The sequence below is a fragment of the Ptychodera flava genome, chromosome 10 (genome assembly GCF_041260155.1).
Source record: "Ptychodera flava strain L36383 chromosome 10, AS_Pfla_20210202, whole genome shotgun sequence".
In the NCBI taxonomy this organism is placed as follows: Eukaryota; Metazoa; Hemichordata; class Enteropneusta; family Ptychoderidae; genus Ptychodera; species Ptychodera flava.
In genome coordinates this window covers 15,331,481-15,354,391 of record NC_091937.1, presented here as the reverse complement: position 1 = coordinate 15,354,391, position 22,911 = coordinate 15,331,481, and the positions used below count along the sequence as shown (strand labels likewise).

The 22,911-nt window shown below is 36.9% G+C and overlaps 1 protein-coding gene across 1 annotated transcript in view; it reads right to left on the bottom strand.

The window, feature by feature from the left end:
- The window catches only part of LOC139141518 (protein DOP1A-like), a 64,835-nt gene extending 43,481 nt beyond the window's left edge, over positions 1 to 21,354 (bottom strand). The window contains exons 1-7 of the mRNA XM_070711111.1: positions 21,007 to 21,354; positions 17,643 to 17,795; positions 15,801 to 16,153; positions 14,960 to 15,149; positions 6,113 to 6,922; positions 3,988 to 5,176; positions 1,589 to 1,738 (exon numbers count right to left, since the gene is read on the bottom strand). Of these exons, the coding sequence (XP_070567212.1) occupies positions 1,589 to 1,738; positions 3,988 to 5,176; positions 6,113 to 6,922; positions 14,960 to 15,149; positions 15,801 to 16,153; positions 17,643 to 17,795; positions 21,007 to 21,093 (2,932 nt within the window). The 5' untranslated portion in view covers positions 21,094 to 21,354. The remainder of the gene's footprint in view (positions 1 to 1,588; positions 1,739 to 3,987; positions 5,177 to 6,112; positions 6,923 to 14,959; positions 15,150 to 15,800; positions 16,154 to 17,642; positions 17,796 to 21,006) is intronic.
- Between the last annotated feature and the right edge of the window lie 1,557 nt (positions 21,355 to 22,911).

Below are 22,911 nucleotides of genomic sequence, written 5' to 3'. Positions count from 1 at the left end.
ATCAATTTATTAAAGTGTTATGTGTGGTCTTAAACAGCTTGGTTGCCTCACCCAGCCCCAAGGGCTTACAAGACACGAAAACAGTATATTTGAGAAACACATTTTTTAACCAAAAATGGAAAAAATTGACCCAAAAATTCAAAATTGCAGATTTCATCATAATTTCAATAAAAATTATTTAGTTCATCTATAGAAACCTGCATACCAAATTTCAAAGCTATCAGATGAGTAGTTTTGGAAATACACATTTTTTGACCAAATATGGCAAAAATTGCCCCAAAAATACAAAATTACAGATTTCATCAGAAATTCCACATATATTACTTAGCTCATCTGTAGAAACCTGTATACCAAATTGCAAAGCTATCAGACCAGTACTTTATGAGAAACACATTTTGACCAAAAATGGCAAAAATTGCCCCAAAATTACAAAATTGCAGATTTCATCATAATTTCCACAAATATCATTAAGGTGATCTGTAGGAACCTGTATACCAAATTGCAAAGCTATCAGATGAGTAGTTTTGGAAATACACAATTTTTGACCAAAAGTGGCAAAAATTGCCCCAAAAATACAAAATTGCAGATTTCATCATAATTTCAATAAATATCATTTAGTTTATCTGTAGGAACCTGTATACCAAGTTTCAAAGCTATCAGATGAGTACTTTTGGAAATACACATTTTTTGACCAAAAATGGCAAAAATTGCCCCAAAAATACAAAAATACAGATTTCATCAGAAATTCCATATATATTACTAAATTCCTCTATAGAAACCTGTATACCAAATTTCAAAACTATCAGACCAGTACTTTTAGAGAAATACATTTTTTGACCAAAAATGGCAAAAATTGCCTTAAAAATGCAAATTTGCATATTTCTGCACAATTTGAACAAATCTGAAATAGATCATCCCTAGGGACATATGTACCAAATATCAAAGCTATCTGACTGGTAGTTTTGAAGACGAAGATTTTTAAAGATTTTTTTACCAAAAATGACAAAAATTGCCTTAAAAATACAAATATGCAAATTTCACCACGATTTGAACAAATCTGACTGAAGTCACCCTAAGTAAACTGCATATCAAATTTCAAAGCAATCGGACAAGCGGTTCCAGAGAAGATTTTTTTACCAAAAACACCAAAAAATGCCCCAAAAATACAAATATGCAAATTTCACCACGATTTGAACAAACTTAAGTGAGGTCACCCCAAGTGAACTGCATATAAAATTGCAAAGCAATTGGACTTGCGGTTTCAGAGGAGAAGGCAATTGTTGACGGACGACGACGGACGACGGACGACAACGGACGACGACGGAAAATCAACCTATTTGATAAGCTCTGCGTCGCTGACAGCGGAGCTAATAAATGCAGTTATTGTTTACATTTGAATTGTAGTCTGGACCAGAGTTCATATGTCAACAATAACGTCGCAGTCTACACATATACAGGCTGAGTTGACCGGCTGAATACTGTGTATGTTAACATGCTTTGGGGAGGAGAACAAGAAAAAAGTTAATGTACAAAACAAAAAAGTGAAAAAAATATTACAACTTTGACATTGACAATGACATTGTCTTACCTTTGTTGATGGCTTCTTGCAGCTGGCTAGCGGTAATGCTCTCATCACAGTAGAGAGGAAAACATGAGAACTCCACCAGGAGTTGACAGGCAGTAATAAAAGCATCAATGTGAGGCTTGGGCAGTGAGCTACCATCTAATCTGACAGCTTCTATAGATAGGGAAAGTGGAGTGCAAAATGTACAGTGAATTTTGATACAACAGACTCTTTGTAAAGCAGACATTCAATCATCAAGTACAGCATTAACGATCACGTTGAGTTTACAAGAATAAAGTTTGACAATCAAGGATGTGACTTGCACTTACTGAAAAGTAGAGCTTCAACTGTAGTTTATACAGTGAAATCCTATACAGCAGACAGTTAACCCTTTGAGTGCTGTATTATTTCCCACCAAAATTTTAGTGCAACATTTTACCAATTTTTAAAAACTTTTCTGTAATTTTTCTGATAATTTTGGACCAAATGAACACAACATTTCAATGGCCACAGTTTTTTATCAAAATTTTGGCAAAAATCTGGCAAAAATTGACTTATGTATATTTTATAAGCGTAACAAAAATTGACTTTGGCGCTCAAAGGGTTAATAACCTAGACATTGTGTTTATAGACAAGCTCACTATCAACTTTACATAGGTAACTTACAACAAAAGGCATTTCATTGGTGAGTCATTTTAGGGAAAACATAGCAAAGCAAAACTTTACAGTGAAAGCTTGGCACTACAGGCAGTTTGTGTAAAAAACATATCAATGGTTCAAAAAAGCACAAGGCATTAAAGAGAAGATTTGATATTACGCACACTCTGGTGATAGACTTTGAGAGCGCAATGCTATACCGATTAGCACAGACACTTTGTAAAGCAGACAGTATGCAAGGCCGTGGACAAAATCATGTGACTAAACATGACCTCACAGCTTTTGTTCGGGTTTTGTTAGATGCTGGTCTAAACACGTTTGAAAAAATATTTTCCTTGGAATTTCACGTACACAAGTGATGACTATTAACATCATATTTCACTGAGTGGAATTCAGTGAGACAGCAAAACATGACCCTGACTGCGGATAAAATAATTTTCTTACAAATTTTGTTACTCAATCTTATGAAACACTTTTGAAGGACTGACAGTGCAAAACGTGATTGTTATTACACATTGTAAACATTTTTGTTCCCAAAGCTTACTTATCATATTTGTTTAGAAACTGCAAGGTACTGTCAATATTGTATTCATACTTCACGACCACAAATTTCCTAAATCAGAATTTGATTAAGATTCTATTTTGGGAGGAATTTCAACAACCAGATACACAAATGGGCAAACTAACCACTAATGTAGGTCACAAACTTTGATTCCATATGGGTTTTTTCTTTGCCACTTTAAATGCTGAATTTTTATAGTAGGTTGTCACAGAAAAATGGCAAGTTAGTCCCTCTTTCATGTACTGTCTATCAGTCTTACAGTTATCTCAAATAAGAATTGCAGATAATATACAGAGTAGCTGCAACGCGGACAACTGTATGGGTAAGACATACAAGGGGTTGTTTCAGCGATTAATAAATGTTCTGCAGATCCGGAAAGGTACAAGCTTCATGAATTGTTATTGTAAGCAATGAAGTAGGCATGCTTGGATAAATGTAAATTGAAGCTTGCCCAAAGCCAATAACAACTGAACAGAACATGTCTGGGGGATTTGGGGATGGTACAGCTAATTGAGGGAGACCAAGTGAACGAAAATGGGGTCTAAAAGTTGACTGGGGTTTCCATCGACAATACATATCAGTGTGTGGGTACAAAACTCTACAATGATCTACAGAACGATATATGCAAGCTGATGTTATGTGTGAAAACACGTACCAGGTAAAGTAAACTAATGCAGCAACTGTCAAGTAACATTATACATGTATTTAAATTGATGAACAAGGTGTTGCCTTAAAAATGTTGCCGTTACGGGGAAAAAAATTGGCACATGGTGAGGAACTGGAGGCAAAGGAAGAAGTGACCGAGAAGAGATATAGTGTGCTGAACAAAGTTGAAGAAACATGCTCTGTGTGTGAAGTGGGGATAGAAGCCAAGCAAACAACAAAACCACAGATTAACAGAACTCATGGAGCAATGGTGCAAGCAAGACAGAGAGATCGGATGTATGCTAATTTCACAAGTTAATTTACATCGCAGACTTCGAGGCAAACAACAAACCATGTTAGAAATCATGCTATTAATTTGACTTCCAGGTGGAGTTTCAAAACCAGATATTTAACTTTCACGACTGTAGATAGCACAAGACTGCTACACAACACCACCGCAAATCCACATGACACCAACAAAGCGTTAGTCGGGTGACGATCACATGACACGTCACATGATCACCACACTGTGACCCACAGATGATAGACACCCACCCACCTCTGCCGTATCTCAAGAAAACAATATCTCTCTCAGTTCTGTATCCTGTCGATGGATGGTAATGCGGGTGAGATGAACTGTCATGCACGTACATATCCCAGCACCCTGAGACGTGTACCCGTTTGAAAAGAAGAGAACCGTAGCAAAGAACATCAGCAGTGCAAAGAGTGCCACCCGTCGGAACAGTGGAAGAGTCTGTGTGTTTCTCTCCGAGCGGTTCCTCTTCGGGGCTATCGGAAGTAGTTCTTAAGTTATTACCTGAGGTGGTGATGTACTCCATGCAGGTACCTACTATCTCAGAACAGGGTAAGATCTTGGTGGTGATGAACTTGGCAAAGCAGTTCTGGTAACACTGCATGCAGGCCTGCATCAGAAACAACGGTGTCTGTTCCTTCTCTTGCTCAGCGACACTCATGGTGCTGGCAGCTTCCTGCTCTCCCTTCTCTGAAGGCTCTCCTGATTGGCCGCTCATGGTCGCTGATGACTCCGACTGGCTCTCCTCCTCAGTTTCAGACTCAGATTCGGATTCAGATTCTTCCCCTTCTTCTTCCCCATCCTGGGCAGCATTGGCTATGGGCGTGATTTTCCCCGCTTTCATGATCGCATCTTCAGTGGATTGCATTGCTTGATTGACGAATTCTTTTCCATCTTTGCTTGAGATCTTGGAGCCGTCCCTGCTGGAGTCAGTGTCATTCCATGAGACATTTGTTTCATCCATCCTGTCGATTGGAATCTCATCCTCTTCCAGCTGTTCCGGATCAAATTTTTCTTCATCTCCCACCGTTGTGGAGTCATCATCTCCATTCTCTCCATTTACTTCCCTTGTTTCCTCCTTGATCTCTTCCAGAATCTCTTCATCAGGAGATGCACCAGGAGTTTCCATGACGACCGCCTCTGATGGCTTCTCATCAACTGTTTCCTCATCTGCGACCTGCATCACCTTGGCTTCCCTGACGGAGCTTTCCAGGGTAGCGGTGGCAGCCTCCTGGAACTCACCGGACTGAGTGATGCCACCATCTGCCGGAGTGGTCGCCATGGACGGCAGGACCTTGGTCAGGATTTTGGCACAGAGATTCAAGCCTGCATTGATGTCGCTGACGTCCAACACGAGGCAGTGGTTACTCATCGACATGGTGATCTGACAGAGAAGTTCTGGAAGATGCTCTGTTTGAGTCTCCATGTATGTTTCCTGTCGACAGAAGAAAAACAGCTTCCTCAACATTAATTTGTACTGAAAGAGTTTTATGATGATTAATGTGTGCCTATCACGACAATGTCAACATTTCTGACTAGACTTTTTGCATACAATCCTCACCCTGTAGCTCAGCCAATTGCAAGTTTGTTTGGAATTCGATTTTTTGATCTTCAAAAGGAATGACTAAAATTGCCAAGACATGAATAGTTGTATATTTATCCTAGAAGAAATTTTCACGAGTTTCTACAGAGGTTGGAGGAAAAGCTGATGTAGAGAATACCTGTATTTCTCATCAAGCAATTTAGATTTCTATATGGATGTACTGAATTACAGATCTTTGCACTCAATAATGTACAGCATTTAAATTGTTTTCAAATCTAGGTACTACTATTTTTACAGCGGTAAACCATAGGTCTTAATGGCTATGTAACATACTGTTTACATGTAGCATTTTACTGACTGATTGAAAAACTCTACTATATGCAATTGTTAGTGTATTTTCTGGTATTTCTGTTTTGTTGATGCAAATAAAATTTTCTTGTTTTATTCCCCACATTGCCTTGAAGTGCCCAGTGTTCTACTTGCCAACATATTCTGCATATACATTATGCGCAATGTTATTGTTGGCAACTGAATTTTGGACCAGACTTGAAATCATTTATAAGTAATAACACTGCATACTGTACATGATGCATTTTATTCACATGGTAAACATCCTTTATTTCAAATATTTCATGGAGGAAGATATTAAGAAGATGTATCTGTTTTGTGAAACAGAAATAATTAAAGTATCATCAATGACTTGCGAATTTTGTCCTTCTACCAATACTGACACTAAAAATGTGTAACTCTGAATCACGTTCACTGTCGGTGAAATGAATGAACTTGACTGATGACAGAAGTGGCTGATGAAAGGAGGCACACACTTACCAGAGACACAACATCCAAGAGGAAATCCACCAACTTGCAGAGCTCACGCACCGTGACCTTGCCGTGGGCGATGCTGTCCTCGTCGGACATGACTCGCTTCAGCCTGCAGCAGGCGTCGAACTGTCTGGCGATGTAGTCCCACAGGAAGAACGGTTCAAAGGTACTGAATAAGAGATTGGCGGTCTTGATCAACTCTGACGATCCTTTCTCTTCCTTGCTTCGTCTCTGCCGCCGAGACTTTGGTCTTCGTTTACGCGCACTTTTTTCTTGTTCCACGTTGCTGCTCAGACAGTGCAAGTACAATGATCGAAACACCTCTATCAGAATGTCCTCAAGAATGGCCGCTCCGATTTCCGGCTTGTCCAACAAGCTTATCAGAATGCGATAGGGTTTCAGCGCAGCAATTTTTTCTCCCCCACTTCCCCATGCAGTGTTCAGCTCATCATCGTGCAATCGCAACTTCAGGGATTCAATCAAGAATTCCTTTGAATGTAAATCAAAATACGATGCTTCTTCTTCGCTGATTGTTGTAATGGAACTCGAAATGCTGTCTGCATGGCGCAGCCTCGGATGATAGTCCTGACCCCCTGAAATGCTGTTCGAGTCACCTCCGAGCAGCCAGGCATACAGACGACGATTCAACGACATGTCACGCCTCAGGACAACGTTTAATGCTGCCATCACAACGTTAACGGTGTCTTCTTTCTCCAAGCGTGCAGCGTGCATGGGCAGACACTGCAGCAAGAAATCTAGCATGCTTCTCTGAACCAAGACACTGGAATCGTGTAGAGACGCTGATATAGCAGTAACCTACAGGTATCGAAAGAGTGAAATATTTGGTTTTCATTTGGGCAAAAAATCACTCGCTCAATCTAGTTTTGTGATATGAAGATGTAGATGGAAATCTCCTGCATATAACAAACATAACTTAAAGCAAATAAAACACATGAGTTGTCTAGTTTTCAAAAGCTAAACTAAGTTACATATCTGTTTATAAGCAAAAAATACAATAGCTAGTGGGTTAAAAAACTGCTTTTCAGCTTACATGGCTCTTTCAACTTTTAAATATAGTGCACCATGGCAAGTATCGAGAGCAAAGAAATATTTACTAAAACTGTCAAACCGCCTTGTCTGTTGTTACACAACTGAGAAGTATGAAGTTCAAATACGAAGACATGAATCTAATTTCAATGTTTAAATCATGATCTTTGTATGTTTATGCTAATTTGAACATCATGTGAGCATCTCTGGCAAAAATTTGTTATGCATTTCATAATTGAAATAAAAAAATATACCCTGGATGTGCATTCTTTGAGAGAAAAAAAAATTGATTCTGGAGCAAAACAAAAAGAAAAGTTCAAAAATTAGTTACCATACAGGTTTAATAATCTGGCTACATAAATGTGATAAAAAATGCAAAGAAATGATAAGAAGCAGCTGCCAGAGGTTTGTTTGTGCATTTTTTTCAAAGAATGAAGTACATGTATTGAATTGAAAAATCAAAGGACTCTAGAAAATGAAACATGGCATTGTTTTCTCTTTTTCCATTTATATTCAATGGTTTCTGCAGCATCTTATGATTTTGTGGTAACTTGTCATGTATTTTTCTGTTGACTTATATATCACGTACATATTTCTCCAAGGTCTGTTACTTGGCATACGCCCACTGGTCTTAAATTTTAAAATGAATTGATAATAAATATATAAACAAATAAATAAACAAATGTACTTTGGAATATTTCTTATTTGGTCTATTAAAATTTTTTTTGCAATGGAGCTTGTAGTGTTTCCCTGTACAACGCCAAACATACGTGTAATATTTGGTGAGCAAATATTTGGTCAGAACAACCCTAATAAAATATATACTTGTCTACCATGGCATGCTGATCGTTATGTAACAAAAGATGGGTTATTTAAAAAGAGTTACTCTGGAATAAAACTGGTACATCCAGAGATAAGTATTCACAGAATTTTTTATTCATGGCCAAATTTGATTGACTGACATCTCTGCAAACTCACAAGGCAGCAAATTCAGCATTTTTTCACCTATAATTTGATTTGCATATTCAAAATAGACTGTAGCTATTGCAACGGGTACATGAAAATATGGCACGTTTACGATTTTTGAATAGTAATCAAATCAGATATGTAAATAAACCTTTTGATTGAAACCTTGAAAAGATCATAATAAGGGACTGGACATAAATTACAGGGGGGGGGGTGGGCCGGTGTTTTTCGAAAAACCGCTGCGTAAAAAATAGTGACCCTTCAAAAGTTCATGCGCAAAAATTAGTGACCCTCCCCCTTATCCGTGCATGGAATAAGTGACCCTCCCCTGTTACTCAATACCCCCCAAAAAAACCCGCAATGTGTTAAAGACCCCTTCTGACTTGCTATACTTTTAAGTCGCCCTCCGAAAGGAAGGCAAAATGTGGCCGATATAACGCGTTGTCCAAAAAATATCAAATCATATGTGTGATATTCATGTAAATGTACTTTGCTTGAAGTGGCAGGTAAAAAGTGCATGCCTGTACAAAAAATGTAATTTTTAGATTTTATCGATAATGTTGATTCACTATACATGTAGTCGACTATAAGAAAACTACGAACGTGTATTTTCCAGTATAAAACTAGCTATATCTGTTCATATACAGATGTTTAATAACTGATATAGATATACTTGATTAGCATGGGTTGTTTACAAGTGCACATGTGAACAAGATATTTGATTTGGAATTTCTGTCAAAATGTTGATCCACTATACATGGGAGTCTATGACAAAACTATACATGGGAGTCTATGACAAAACTGTCAAAAAATTTTCAGAATTAAAAATTTGCACTATTTGTGCATATATGGACCCTGAATAATTGACATAATTGTGCTTGATTAGAGAGGGTGGTAAAATGTGCATCTGTGTACAATAACTTTGTTTTTGGAATTTCGCATAAAATGTTGATCCACTATACATGGGAGTCTATGACAAAACTGTAAAAAAAAAATTTCAGAATTAAAAATATGCACTATTTGTGTATATATGACCCTGAATAATTGACATAATTGTGTTTGATTAGAAGAGGGTGGTAACACGTGCATCTGTGTACAATAACTTTGTTTTTGGAATTTCACATGAAATGTGGATCCATTATACATTGTAGTCTATGAAGAAACTATGAATAATTTTTTTTAAATACAAAACTTGGCAAATCTGTGTATTTATGTATGCTTGATTATTGATATTTATGTTCTTGATTAGACTAGAGTGGTTACAAGTCCATGTGTGTGCAAGAAATTTGATTTTGGAATTTCACTGAAATGTTGATTCACTATACATGGCAGTCTATGGTGAAACCCTATGAATAATTTTTTTCCAATACAAAAATAGGTAAATCTGTGCATTTATGTACACTCAATTATTGGTACTAATGTTCATGATTAGACTAGAGTGGTTTCAAGTCAATGGTTGTGCAAGAAATTTGATTTTGGCATATCACTTAAATGTCGATTACTATACATGGCAGTCTATGATGAAACCCTATGAATAATTTTTTTCCAATACAAAAATAGGAAAATCTGTGCATTTATGTACACTTGATTATTGTATTAATGTTCATGATTAGACTAGAATAGTTTTAAGTCAATGGGTGTGCAAGAAATTTGATTTTGGAATTTCACTGAAATGTCCATTCACATACATGGCAGTCTATGATGAAACTATGAATAATTTTTTCCAATACAAAACTTGGTAAACCTGTGCATTTATGTACACCTAATTATTAGTATTAATATTCATGATTAGACTAGAGTGGTTTCAAGTCCATGGTTGTGCAAGAAATTTGATTTTGGAATTTCACCAAAATGTTGATTCACTATACATTGTAGGCTATGAGGAAACTACAAATAACTCATAGGTTATCTGATCCTAAATTGTTATTCAAAAGTTGTTCGACCTGAAGCTTCCAGTTGTTATTGATGACACTATGCACTATTCTGAACAGTTTGTATTCTGTCAATGTCCTCAAAAAATTAAAAATGTACATACAGCGACATGAACGTTTGACACCGACCTATACCCAATGTATTGTCAATAGGAGAATGATGTCAAATAAGTAATCTCCCAAATTGTTATTGAAAGAGTCATTATAGGGGACAGTTATGCACAATAGTGTTGAATAAGTAGAAATCATGACAACTTAAATCAATGCGGCTGCTTGGATCATCAATACATTGTTTATTATACCTGAAATTTGCGCCCGAAGGGCGCGCCGAAAATGGTAATGGCAGAAAATGAAAGTGCCAGGAGGTATTTTTTCTTTTTTCAGTATTCCATAACGTGCACATGCAATTTCAGCTTTGATGCATGAAAAAAGGTGACCCTCCCCCATAGGCTTGCACAAAATTTTATGACCCTTCAAAAATGCTTGCGCGAAAATGGCGACCCACCCCCAAAAACACCGGCCCACCCCCCCCCTGTAATTTGTGTCCAGTCCCTAAAGTCGTATGTGTTAGAAATCAAATTTCCTCAGGTACTGGGCACATTCAGGTTAACTTTGCAACAGTTCATCATTTAAAATGATTTTTCTATTGATTTTCTATATGATTTTTCATTTAAAAAAAAAAACTGTCTATTGGTGATACATTGTCCTCTAGCAGAACATTTATATTTATATTTATTTTTTTTTATTCAATCCAACAAATCTACGTTCCATTTGGTTGAGGGGTCTATCTATAATATTTTTAACATTACATTTGACATTAGCGTTTACTTTTCACTTGTAGCTTATCTGATAAGTTCATGTCATTTGTTTTAGACAGGACATATGGCATTCACTAGCATATTAATTTATCCAATCTAAAAATACATTACTATATAAAACTAGTGTGAATACATTATTGACTCTAACTTGTGGATTGCCATCCAAGCTGGAATGGAAAGACACAGTGGCTGAAAAAAAATTGCGAAAAATAAAACTGATTTTATTTGTTTCCCGACTGCCTTGGTGTGGGGAGTTCGACATGTACACTTCGAAAAGCAGGAGTTCATTGATGTTAATTATTCTAACAATGATGTCAACAGCTTTCAGTTTCAGTAAGGAAGTTGCATATCTTATCGCACAGACCAGATTCCACAAAAAATTCAAGAATTATCATCTGACACTTCCACTATTTGTTATACTAGCACCAGTCGCCATGAAAAGTGTTACTAGGCAACCAAACATCCTTTGTAGGAATTTTCAAAATTAATCCAGCTTAGATTTGACAATTACATGCTGACTTACAAATACCCCTAGGTAATGGGTTTGATGTTGTTACATATGAGAGCAATATTGGAGACAGTTACATTTCAGATCTCTTTGTCAATTTAAACAAGGATATAAAATTCAGTGTTCAACCTGAACATGGGACATTCAAAATTTGTTATTAAATGACACTCTTTTGTTCGAACTTTTGTGATTACATAACTTGATGTAACACAACAGCCAACACTCTTCATTAAGTTCTGTTTTGAAAATTTCAGAAATTTTCATATTGAATTGCTTTCTTTAAAAATGCAGACTACCAGGAAATTTACAAAAATTAGGAGAAAATTAAATTATTCATATTTAAATTAATTCCCAAGGGGCTTTTCATATTCAAATGAGCTCATACAAAATAGAATGGTTGAATACTTAATAGCTGTCTTTATTATTCAGGTTTTTTGCAAATTCATCATTAAAAATATCATTAAAGCTATCTGTTGTCCACATTGTTGTTGAAAAGTGAGTTTGTTTGTATGTCTGTGATGTTGTTTTCTCTTTTACAGACAATCTGGCTGAGAATAAATTATAAGCTGCTTATAAACACTTTCAATATTTTCATTGTAGCAAATGTAAGTGACCATGAAGTTCGACCTGGGCAGTTGATCCAATGTCATTCAAAATCACCAGACCACCTATTGAATATGAACAAAGCAACTCAAAAAGAAGAGCAGAGCAAGCTGGATCTTGACTCTAGATTGAAATGAAATCCTAGCACACTATGAACAATCATCCTCGGTGCAGAAACCACTTGACACATTCTGAAAATCCAACTCCTACAAAAACAACCCTGGCCAAACACAATGAACTCCTGTTGCAGTTCAGTGTTTAATCATTTTCTAAGGGAATGAGAACTTTAACATGTAGAACGGTAAAACTGGATTGAGAAAAACAGAAGCTTCCACCCCTACATGTATTTTGCCATGCAAGGGTCTGGACACACCAGATGAAACAATTGGACCAAACCAACATAACAGGTTGGCTGGGGAAGTCTGGAGACCTTGGAAGCATGCATGATACAGAGATGCAAATGTCATTGAATTTGGACATGATAATTATCTTGACATAAAAATAATTGAATATACAGTGAAGAGACGATTATTTGCCGCCATTTTTTTCTCTTCTATTCAATGTCATTGTTGTGCAACATCAAATACTAATTACCCCTAACAGGGCAACAGAATTACAATTAAAACCATTTGAGCGCCAAAGTCAATTTTTGTCACTTTTATAAAATATAATCCTGTCAATTTTTTTAGATATTTGCCAAAATTTTGATAAAAAACTGCAGCCAATGAGATGTAATGTCCATTTGGTCCAAAATTATGAAAAAATTACAGAAAAATTCATAAAACACTGCAGCACTCAAAGAAAGGATTAATGAAAAAGAACAGCATTGAAAATAGCCTGTTTTAAACTTTAAGAGAAATTACTCAAATCAGACACCCCTATTTTCCTGTGCTGGTGTCCAAATTTACCATAGGAAATAATGAGGTCATTCCAAAATTTAGTTTTGCAACGGTGGTAGCGATTATAAGTAACCATATGTTTTCCTTGAGGTCCAATCATTTGGGCATACTCCTCTTTCCCCACAATTATAATCATCATGGCAAAATAAGACCAGCACTTTAATAATATATTTGATACCGGAACGACAATGTGTAATAATGAGCGGACGCACCATATGTTTCTTACTATATTTTGGTTCACATAAATGCACAGCATCATCGCATAACATAGTTGTCAGGGTCAGCTGTGCTAGGCTGACAGATATTGACAGATGGAGTATCAGTATCCAATATGAATAGACTCAAAAATAGACTGCAAGCTAGACAGAGGGGTAGCCCTCCCTTAAAATACTCCTGCAGATATTAACCACTGCTCCTTAATACTGTGGTAGAACACTCCACTGCTATTGTAGTGCAAGTAGCCCTGTGTTCTGGAAACATAATTTCTGTATTTGAAGTTAAAAAGCAGCGTACAACGTAGTGCACAATTTTTACAACAGAGAACTTGATATTGAGATAGAATGCGCCTCAGGGACAGATATTCTAACTCTCAAACTTTTTTCAGTACTTTTCTGGTCCACCACTAGTGGGGCTCATTTTAAAGCCCTTTGACTAAAACCAATCTTCACCTTCTCAGTTTTTTTTTAAATTAAAAAGTTTATTTTTCCCCATAGAGTCAACACAGGAATGGCAGCCATTTTGAATGTCATATTTTGTATCTAGTACCGGTACCAAACTTTGCACTGTGAGCCTTGAGTGTAATCCTGATTCAGAAAAAAGAATGGTTGAAACTTCGTTGAGGAAGTTTGACCAAAGGACTAAGTCTTTCACTTTCAAGGTGCAAACTACCGTACCTTAATAAGTATACATATATGTAAAAATAATTGTATCCAGTGACATGAATTGTACACACTCAGATGATAATTGTGCCACTTATGATTGGTGAACAAATTTACAGACTACCCTTGATTCACATGTCAAACGTGGTTGTCTTTTTTCCTGTTTGAACTGGTTTTTAAACAACGTTGAAAATTGTCAACACTCAGGGCAGATACTGTCTGCAATAGAACTGATGCATGTTATCACATGCCAAGTGTGTAAGCATTTCAACTATTCATGAATGCCGAATAATGGATATTTCATGTATTGACAAACAACTTTTCCTTTTTAACCACAGCAGCAGTCGCTTTCTGCATGCTCACAACATGTGCCGACATTGTTTTCGAATGGAAAGTGGTGTGAACAAGCAAGCACACCATATTTCACAAATGCTGCATGAATTATTGACAACTGTGAATACTTGGAAAAAACATAAACGACAGCAACTTGTTACTTATGCAATGGAAGCTTGCATATTGGCTTTTAATGTGTCTAATTTTATGTACTTGTGTATCAAGGGTGAATAATCATTTACCGATGGAAAAGATTTCCTACATAGAATTGATTTCAGAGACAAAAAAACTAGTTGCCGAAAACAACACAAACACAGTTGATGTGGAAAATTTGGGAAGATTGAAATAATCTGCCTTATACCAGATTTCTCACTGATTACTTGTGCACATAAATTCCTGGTTCAAGAGTGAACAGAGTTGTCATTCTTACTTCATCCAATGATAATATTCCTCTTTTAAGTTTCAGGCTACAAACCACACAGAAGCCTTCCTTTGATAGGACTGATTTCTGATGACATCACACTTTCATCATTCATATGCAAAAATAAATATTTGTCTGAAAACTTTCATGTGACTTTAAGAAATTACTCTCACAGGAATGGGCAAATTATTACGATGATATCACAGGTGTTCTGAATGAAACTATAAAATCACAAGTCAAAAGGATGCCACCACAACCTGCAGTAATATAAAACAGGCACAAGGCAAAAAAAATTGTCTGAATTTCTGTCTGTGTCACCAAATATCACACTTGATACTATATTTAGTAACAAACCTACGACTGCAATCAGCTTTACTCAAGTACACTGATTCTGATTGCTCAATTGGCACTGAACTCTAATACATATATTTCAAAATAGTCCAACTTACCATTCTGTTTGTATCATTGCCCATGAAATACAGCTGTCCCTCCAACGGCACACTCTTGCTGACGTAGGACAACACAAATGTTATCGCTGGAAGCCTCGCAATGGGACTCGACAACACGCAATCCCACAATGCAGTGTGGAAGGAGATTCGGTCGGTCACCCCACACACTTGTTCTAGTAGGCTGTTTGTTCTGTAATTACGAGAAAGAAAACCTTAATTTTGATTTTTCAAGACGAATAATGATTCACCACAACCTTACAGCCACTGAAAAATATAAAATCCTGCTGTTAAATTTACTGCTTTTTTGAAGATGCAACAAATTTTCATCAGCAACCTTCCTGTTTGGAAATAACCAACTTGTCCTGATCTCATCACACAGTCGAGATAACTTATACATTGGTTAAAATCAAATTTGTTATTTTGAGATGATCTTTTCACAGGATAAACTGTCACTGTATTGGACAAAATTCAAGCACAGGCAGAAGAGTCATGTTAGATAAATCAAGGAGGCAAATAAAATACCTCTATGGACAAGTGTACACAGAGAGCAGTAAAGTATACACATGTACAAACAAAAGTTTAATACACTCTGATTTTATTTTATCAACATATCAGCAAATTATACAATTTTTGTTATCCATAATTGGCCAAAAACCACTTCAGATTATCTTATACAATAAAGTAATGATAAGATAGGATATACCATTTTTATATGCTCATAACAAACCCATACGCACATACAAACAGACAGACAGATACATGCATATACAGACACAGCCACACACATGCACATACAACTGATGATTCTTGCCCACTTCAAATTGTAAATTCATTTCCCTACCTTTCATAATATTCCGATCCCTCTTCCAGTCCCGGTAAGATTCCCAGCAGTAATCCGTTCAATCCAGGTTTGAGGTGTTCTCCCAGTGGAAGATAGTGTTCCTCATACAGACTCAAGAGAACAGGTTTCACGGACATGGCGGCGTTGCCGAGCAACGGGAACAGCCCTGCGCTGTACAGGAACAGATCCTGGGCCAGCCGCTTGGAGCCGGTGTTCTTGAAGATGATGTCGTAGGTCTCCAACGCTCTGAGGTGAACCCCACTGGGTAACGCCGGGTGGGTACATTGTGCTAGTCGTTTCCCGATCAGGAGTCGTTTTGGAATGACCGGATATTTTGAGTTGGCTTGTAGAACCTAAGAATCAAAGGATTAAGCAATCATTACAACATGCTGATATCAATACTACCACATTTGAGTGCCATTATTTTTTCCCGCCAAAATTTTAGTGCAACATTTTGTAAATTTTTGTATACTTTTCTGTAATTTTTGTAATGGATTTGGACTGAATTGACATGATATACTATTGGCTTCAGTTTTTTATCATAATTTCTGAGAAAATACAAAAGAAATTGTTTTAGTTTCATTTTACAAAGGTGACAACAAATTGACGTTGGCGCTCAAGGTACACTGACAGTATACTTCATATTGCATCCTAGGTGAACTTGTAGAATGCCAACATTACCACACACTGTATTTCAATTCCACGTTACCCAAGGAGACATGTTTCTATTTATCATGAGAGGCATCCTAAGACAAGCAACTTTCCAGTAGCACCATTGGAGAATAGTGGGCCCACTATACAACCAGATAAGGTGTGACCAATTCAACACATTCTACAGGGTCTCTAGCTCTATCTATCTATTTATATAATGGTATGTATCTACAACCAATCTATTGATCTATCTTTCTATATATCATATAAGATACCGGTATGTTTGAAAAACCATACGGAAAATTGAGGAGTGTTCTTTACATGATTCATAACATGTCTGTATGTAATGCTGATGTCTGATATTTATGGAGGCAAAAAATCACATAGTTCTAGGTTAGTCTTCAACTAGAACTTGAGATGTGTGTGAATTGCATGTTTTGGGTTTACACCTGTCTGAGAGTTGGTTATCTGAGAACCAGTTGTATCCCTTTTCCTGCCAAGTTCATATTTCACTATCAGGTCAAGTTCGTTAAAACTAGTGAAGCACTACATTGTATATCTAAGCACTATATGTCCCATTTGGTGCATTTTAACAAAAAATTGAACTTTTGAAGGCCCCTGACATCACAGATACTGTAAACATGATTTTTATGGACTAAAGCTGTTGGAACAGACCAAGCCAAATGGGTGGAAAAACGTATGGTTTTTGCTCGATACCACTTTTCACTGAGTTGGCTGATGGGGAAGTGATACTGTCTGGCAGGGAAAGGCTTAAATCATGGGTTTAACACTTTTATTATCTAATATGGTTTAATCACATTGTCTTCAATAGTGTAGTAGTACTATCAGGGTGCATGTAGAACAGTGCATGATGTGGGTACAGTGTTTGATACGTACAGTGGTTTGGAGTGGCTTACATGCACCTTTCAATAATATGAATCAGATGATATGTATAGACTGTGACAGCAACATTAATAAAGAAATGCTTTTTATGTTGGTATGTACTGGATAAGTAACTGGGAATTCTTTGGTATTGATGGGCTGTTAGTTTAGAAACAGGATGTCCAACCCTTTCCTCATCATGGTTTGGCCCAATCCCATTGTTTTCAATGGCAGAGATGGATCTCAACACAGGAAAATGGGTATGACAGGGGTAAGACAGAATTAATTAAACTGAGATAAAAGACAAACCTTATTCAGTTTCCCTAATGCTGAGATCAGGTCTGCCCACTCACTGGAATATTCAAAGTTCTTCAATGCTTTCTCCACGGCTGCCACATACGCCCTGTATTTGGCATCTCCAACCCACTCACTCTCTTCCTGATGAAGGCTAGCCATTAGTGCCTGCAATGAAATCACGGTGGAAAACTAATCAACAACAAACAAACAATTTCATTTGTCGTATTTAATCTTGGAAGACAACTATACCACCTCATTTACTCAACTTCATGGCACAATGCACCTCTGGCACAGAATTTTTATTCAAAAAATCATGCAATTATTTTCTGGCGTACAGCTTGCCTGAAATCATTTTGAAACCTGTGAAGAGATTTACTTTTTAATACGATTTGGATTTGGCAAAAATCTGTATGTGATTTAGTTTGGCAAAATCTGATTATGATTTGGTTTTTAGCAAAAATTGGAATTTTATTTTCACCCTACAGTTCACACAGTCGGCCACTTTTGAATATTGGTAAATCATATGTAAATTATTACAGGTGATCTACATCCCAATCCAAAAAATTTGCTTGTCGTGATTGTTGACTTTTGTCATGATTATAAAAGTCTGGAGAATGGTTTAAAAATCAGTTAGCAAAGACTAAGAAAAAGACCAAAACTAAATCATTTCAGAAGTTCTTCCTAAATTAAACCAATACTAAAATCAAACGCTGAACAAAAAGTCCTGCCATAGCAAGAATTGGATCGCGTCACCAACCTTGAGTTTGAAAATATTTGCATACACGCTCAATGTCAAGTGTAATACGCAGGGAGCCTGGATGTTTGGTGCTCCGGTCAAAAATAAACATGGTACAATAAAATGCTATTTCTGTCTTCATTTAAAGTAATGGCACTTATTTCCTGTCGTGATTCAACGACAATACGTTACCGGAAACCCATCACGAAGCAACTACAGGCAATATTGCCTACATGTACCTGAGTGTGTACAATCATGTACCTATGCCATTCTACAAAAATTTGAAAGTAGAACCACAACACGCTTATTACAATTTTTAAATGTGCTATTTTCATATTTGGAGGCTGAAAGATGTTAATATCATGGTGTTTCACTTATTTTTAAAAGATATTTGGCAAAAAATTTGAAATTTATTGACTGATTTTGCTCTCCTTGGTTAGATAAATATAGTCCTGTGAACCATAAATAGAACAGCTTTAGTTTCCGGATTAGGGTGATAAAAGCTATCAATCAAACAGTCTGTTTTCACTTTCATATTTCACAACCATTATGTAGCGAAATTTTCATCAAAACACTGACAAAAATCAGCTTATCTGTTGTTTCAGGTTTGAACTTACAGTGTTATCGTTCAATTTACAAAATATCTAACCAGTTGCAGTGTTTTTTGAAATAAAGGAGATTCTTCCAAAAACAGCAACTTCTGTAAGCCATATTTGTCAGTACCACTTGTGTATGTTATCTAACAGTTTGAAAACAATATGTCTATCTTCAAATAGTCAAAGTGCCGTTAGCTGAGAACTGGTAAAGATAATAATAATTTTTGTTAATATGTGTTGAGAGAGAGAGAGAGAGAGAGAGAGAGAGAGAGAGAGAGAGAGAGAGAGAGAGAGAGAGAGAAGAGAGAGAGAGAGAGAGAGAGAGAGAGAGAGAGAGAGAGAGAGAGAGAGAGAGAGAGAGAGAGAGAGTGTGAGAGAGAGAGAGAGAGAGTGAGAGAGATTGTGTGTGTGTGAGAGAGAGAGAGAGTGTGAGAGAGAGAGTGTGTGAGAGAGAGAGTGTGTGAGAGAGAGTGTTTGTTTTGCCATGCTAAGGCCAAGTGTACTGGATATTAAATTGTATCTATGCATAACATAGAGAATACGGGTATAACAAATGGAGAGATCGAGAAATCGAGAGAGAGAGATCAAGAGAGAGTTTGTGTGTTTCATCATGCTAAGGCCAAGTCTACCGAATATCATTAATTATGTCTGAAACCAATATGTATAACATAGAGTATATAACAAATGTACATTTGCCTAGAGTAATTGAATTCTATTGTTCTGGTACAAGCTGCCCATTCAAACTACCGGTTGTATAAATTTAGAACATTAACAACCCGGCCATATTTTTTCTAATATTATGCTTTCCAACCATGGTGGACAAGACTAAAATATATTCGGTCACTGCCCACAAATTATTGAAATACTCATTTTGTAGCAAAAACCTGACAGAAAATTTCAATGCATCATTATCAAACGATGCACAATTTTTCAGAAAAGCAGAACGAAACATGCATTGTACTTGATTTGGTGTAATACTCAGCCCTACTGTGCTTAAACTGACAACCATCCAACAAACTCAGCGAGATGTCTTAATTTTTCCGCTTTTTTCACCTGATTACAACTTGCACCACTATGTCACCTGACACTTCTCTTTCAGAAACACAATAAGATCTGATTTCCAATTGTCTCTCTGTATTGAGGAATTATAAAAAAGGAATGCCAACAGAATGTTTCATGGGAAGAACAATAGCCATGTTTACAATGACAGCCATGATGGCATATACATATATTTGTATGACACGACTGGTGTCAGAACCATTCCCACAAAGTTCTAGTTTACAGAACTCTGACCGAGAAGATTCTCATGCTATGACTGTCACTTAGAAAGAGATTCTGCAGTGTTGTCCTCTCTGCTATTTTCTGGCGACAAATTTAGCCGACATAACAGGAACAACTCCGCAGCTTGCAAACTCCTACCAGCACAAATGGCAGGACAGTCGGCAACCTGAGAGAACAGACCCCAGGAATACCTTCATCTGACAGGCCATGAATCTTGCCTTATTCTGCGTTCCCCCAGCGTGTTACTTACCCCCATTCTCTCCGAGGCGACCGTTCTTGACCCAAAACGATAAAATGGCAACGAAACTGGTAAAGATTTCGGCACAAAGGACGCCGCGTGCACCGCACTAACTTGAGAGTGGTGACACGGATACCATCATAATATCGGCGTGCATTCAAATGATCCAAAAATACAATGCATACAGTCATTGTTTTCAGGGGCTGATTCAGACTTGTCTTGGCATTCGTTGCAGGGGTAGGTGAAAGGTACAACATTGACAACACAAAGGCAATGTTCGGCATTCTGTACATTTCATCAACTTTGTCAGATTTCATAAACATTTAAAATTATAGGATACCTCACAATTGTGAAAAATCTACAACAGTTTGAAAGAGATCCAAAACAATATGGAACACCAAACTGACAAAAAACAAAAGAATTTCTACGATTTAGAGAAAATAAAAAATTAACCATAGACACAAATATTGACAATGTTAATATCTATTAAACAAAAATATGAAATAAAACACAAAGAGTAACTACCCGTAAATTTTCTTCCATTTGTTTCTTACGGATCGACAATGCCCCGATGACAACGGCAGCTGACAAAGACGCCACCTCAAAGGCCATGGTTTCCTCCCGTGAGCACCAGCAGGCAGAAGCAAAGCGAAAGACTTCCGAAGATTCTCAACCATCAGCTGGTACATCCACCACCGCGGTGAAAACACACGCCTTCCTACACCGGCCACACTCACAGGAATGTCAAATAACGGTACATGTGCATTGTGGGCCAATGAAACGTAACTGAACGTAGAAACGGTCAATTTCACCGTATGGTCACAACGAAAGGTCAGGTGAATAAAAACATGATTAAAACATGCAATGCTAATCAAGTGTTACAATTGGTCTCTTTGCCACATGTCATACACTTATTTTCATTGTATATTCCTGCGTACATTATCATTATTTTTTTCCCTCCCTGTCAGCGTTCTGACACCGAGCTTAATTAAGCACCCTTAGCTTGATGATTTTTGATGCCAAACCAACCTGTCTTTCCAGTGAAGCATTCAGAGTCAAGTTACGAATGTCCTAAACCACATTTGTTCAAAAACTGTAAAATTCCCCATCAAAACCTATAGAATACAGCATGAGACATGAGCACGCAAATTTTGACACAATTTTGGATGCTTTGAAGCAGTAAAAGTCCTAAAAATCTGTCACAAATGGACACTTTTCACCGAGTGTGAATCCAGCAATATCTGATGGTACGTCACAGAATTGAACATACCGGTACCTTGTCTATTTCAGGACAATCACCTGATCTGGCAAAATTTGCATTAAAAAAGCATTGCAGGGAACATGAGTGCAGTTTCAGAACAAGTTAAGGGGTCAAAGTAAATTTGCATAAAAAGAAACTGAACATGTTGGATTCATGTATCCCATCTGTTCATATTTGACCATTTCCTCCAGGGTATATACAGTTTTGAATACTTTTTGTCATGGCATAATTCTCTCCTTTAGAAAAGTGTCAGTGAAAACAAAAGCCGTACATTGAAAATCAGAAAGTATACAATGTTTGACAGTGTCTCTTACACAGATCAATAGAATTTGTGATAAACAAAAAAAACAAAATCGGCTCAGATTACCGTATCTGCCGGGTGTGCAGGCATTCATAATTAGACAAACTACACACTTCACCAGTTCTGTCAACACAAACCATATCAATCACTAAGAAATACATGAATTTTATCATTTTCTTGTATTCCGGATTAAAGCATTAGATATAGAAGCATTATGTTTGTTATACGAACGAAATATGATTTCTTTTCATACTTCTTACATGTACTAGATATGATGATACTCTCCATGTATTTTAACCTCAGAGGGCTGTTTGCAACTGACGTCATTGCTCTCTCATTAATATGCAAAACTAAATATTTGTCTGCAAATCTTAATATTTTTGGAAACTATGCATGCAAGTACAATGAGAATACAATGTAAAAGGCTACTGCTAATGTTACAATGAACACTGAAAGACATATCAAGGGTTCAGATTAATCCCCTTTCTATCAGGTGATATTTATTTCTATGGTTTTTCTATGGAGCCTGGAAGAAAGAGGATTAAAGCTACAACAATGGCCATGTATGCAACACTGACAAAACTTGTCCCATTTCAAGTAGCAGTGTCCAATATCACGCTCGTGCAGTGATTAGTAACAAACCTGTAACTGCAAACAGCCTTATTTCCTGTAAACAGGTCCACTATCACTATAACAACAAGTTTGGCCTTTGGACCAAACCAAGGTTCTTGTTGTCCCACTACATGTACAGTAGGTACCCGTTACTCCAATCTGACATCCACTATATCATTCAGGGCATGGGTTTAAAATTTAGGATAGGAAACAGCGCATGGTATCTTTTCAAGGTAGTATACGCCTCGAAAAGATT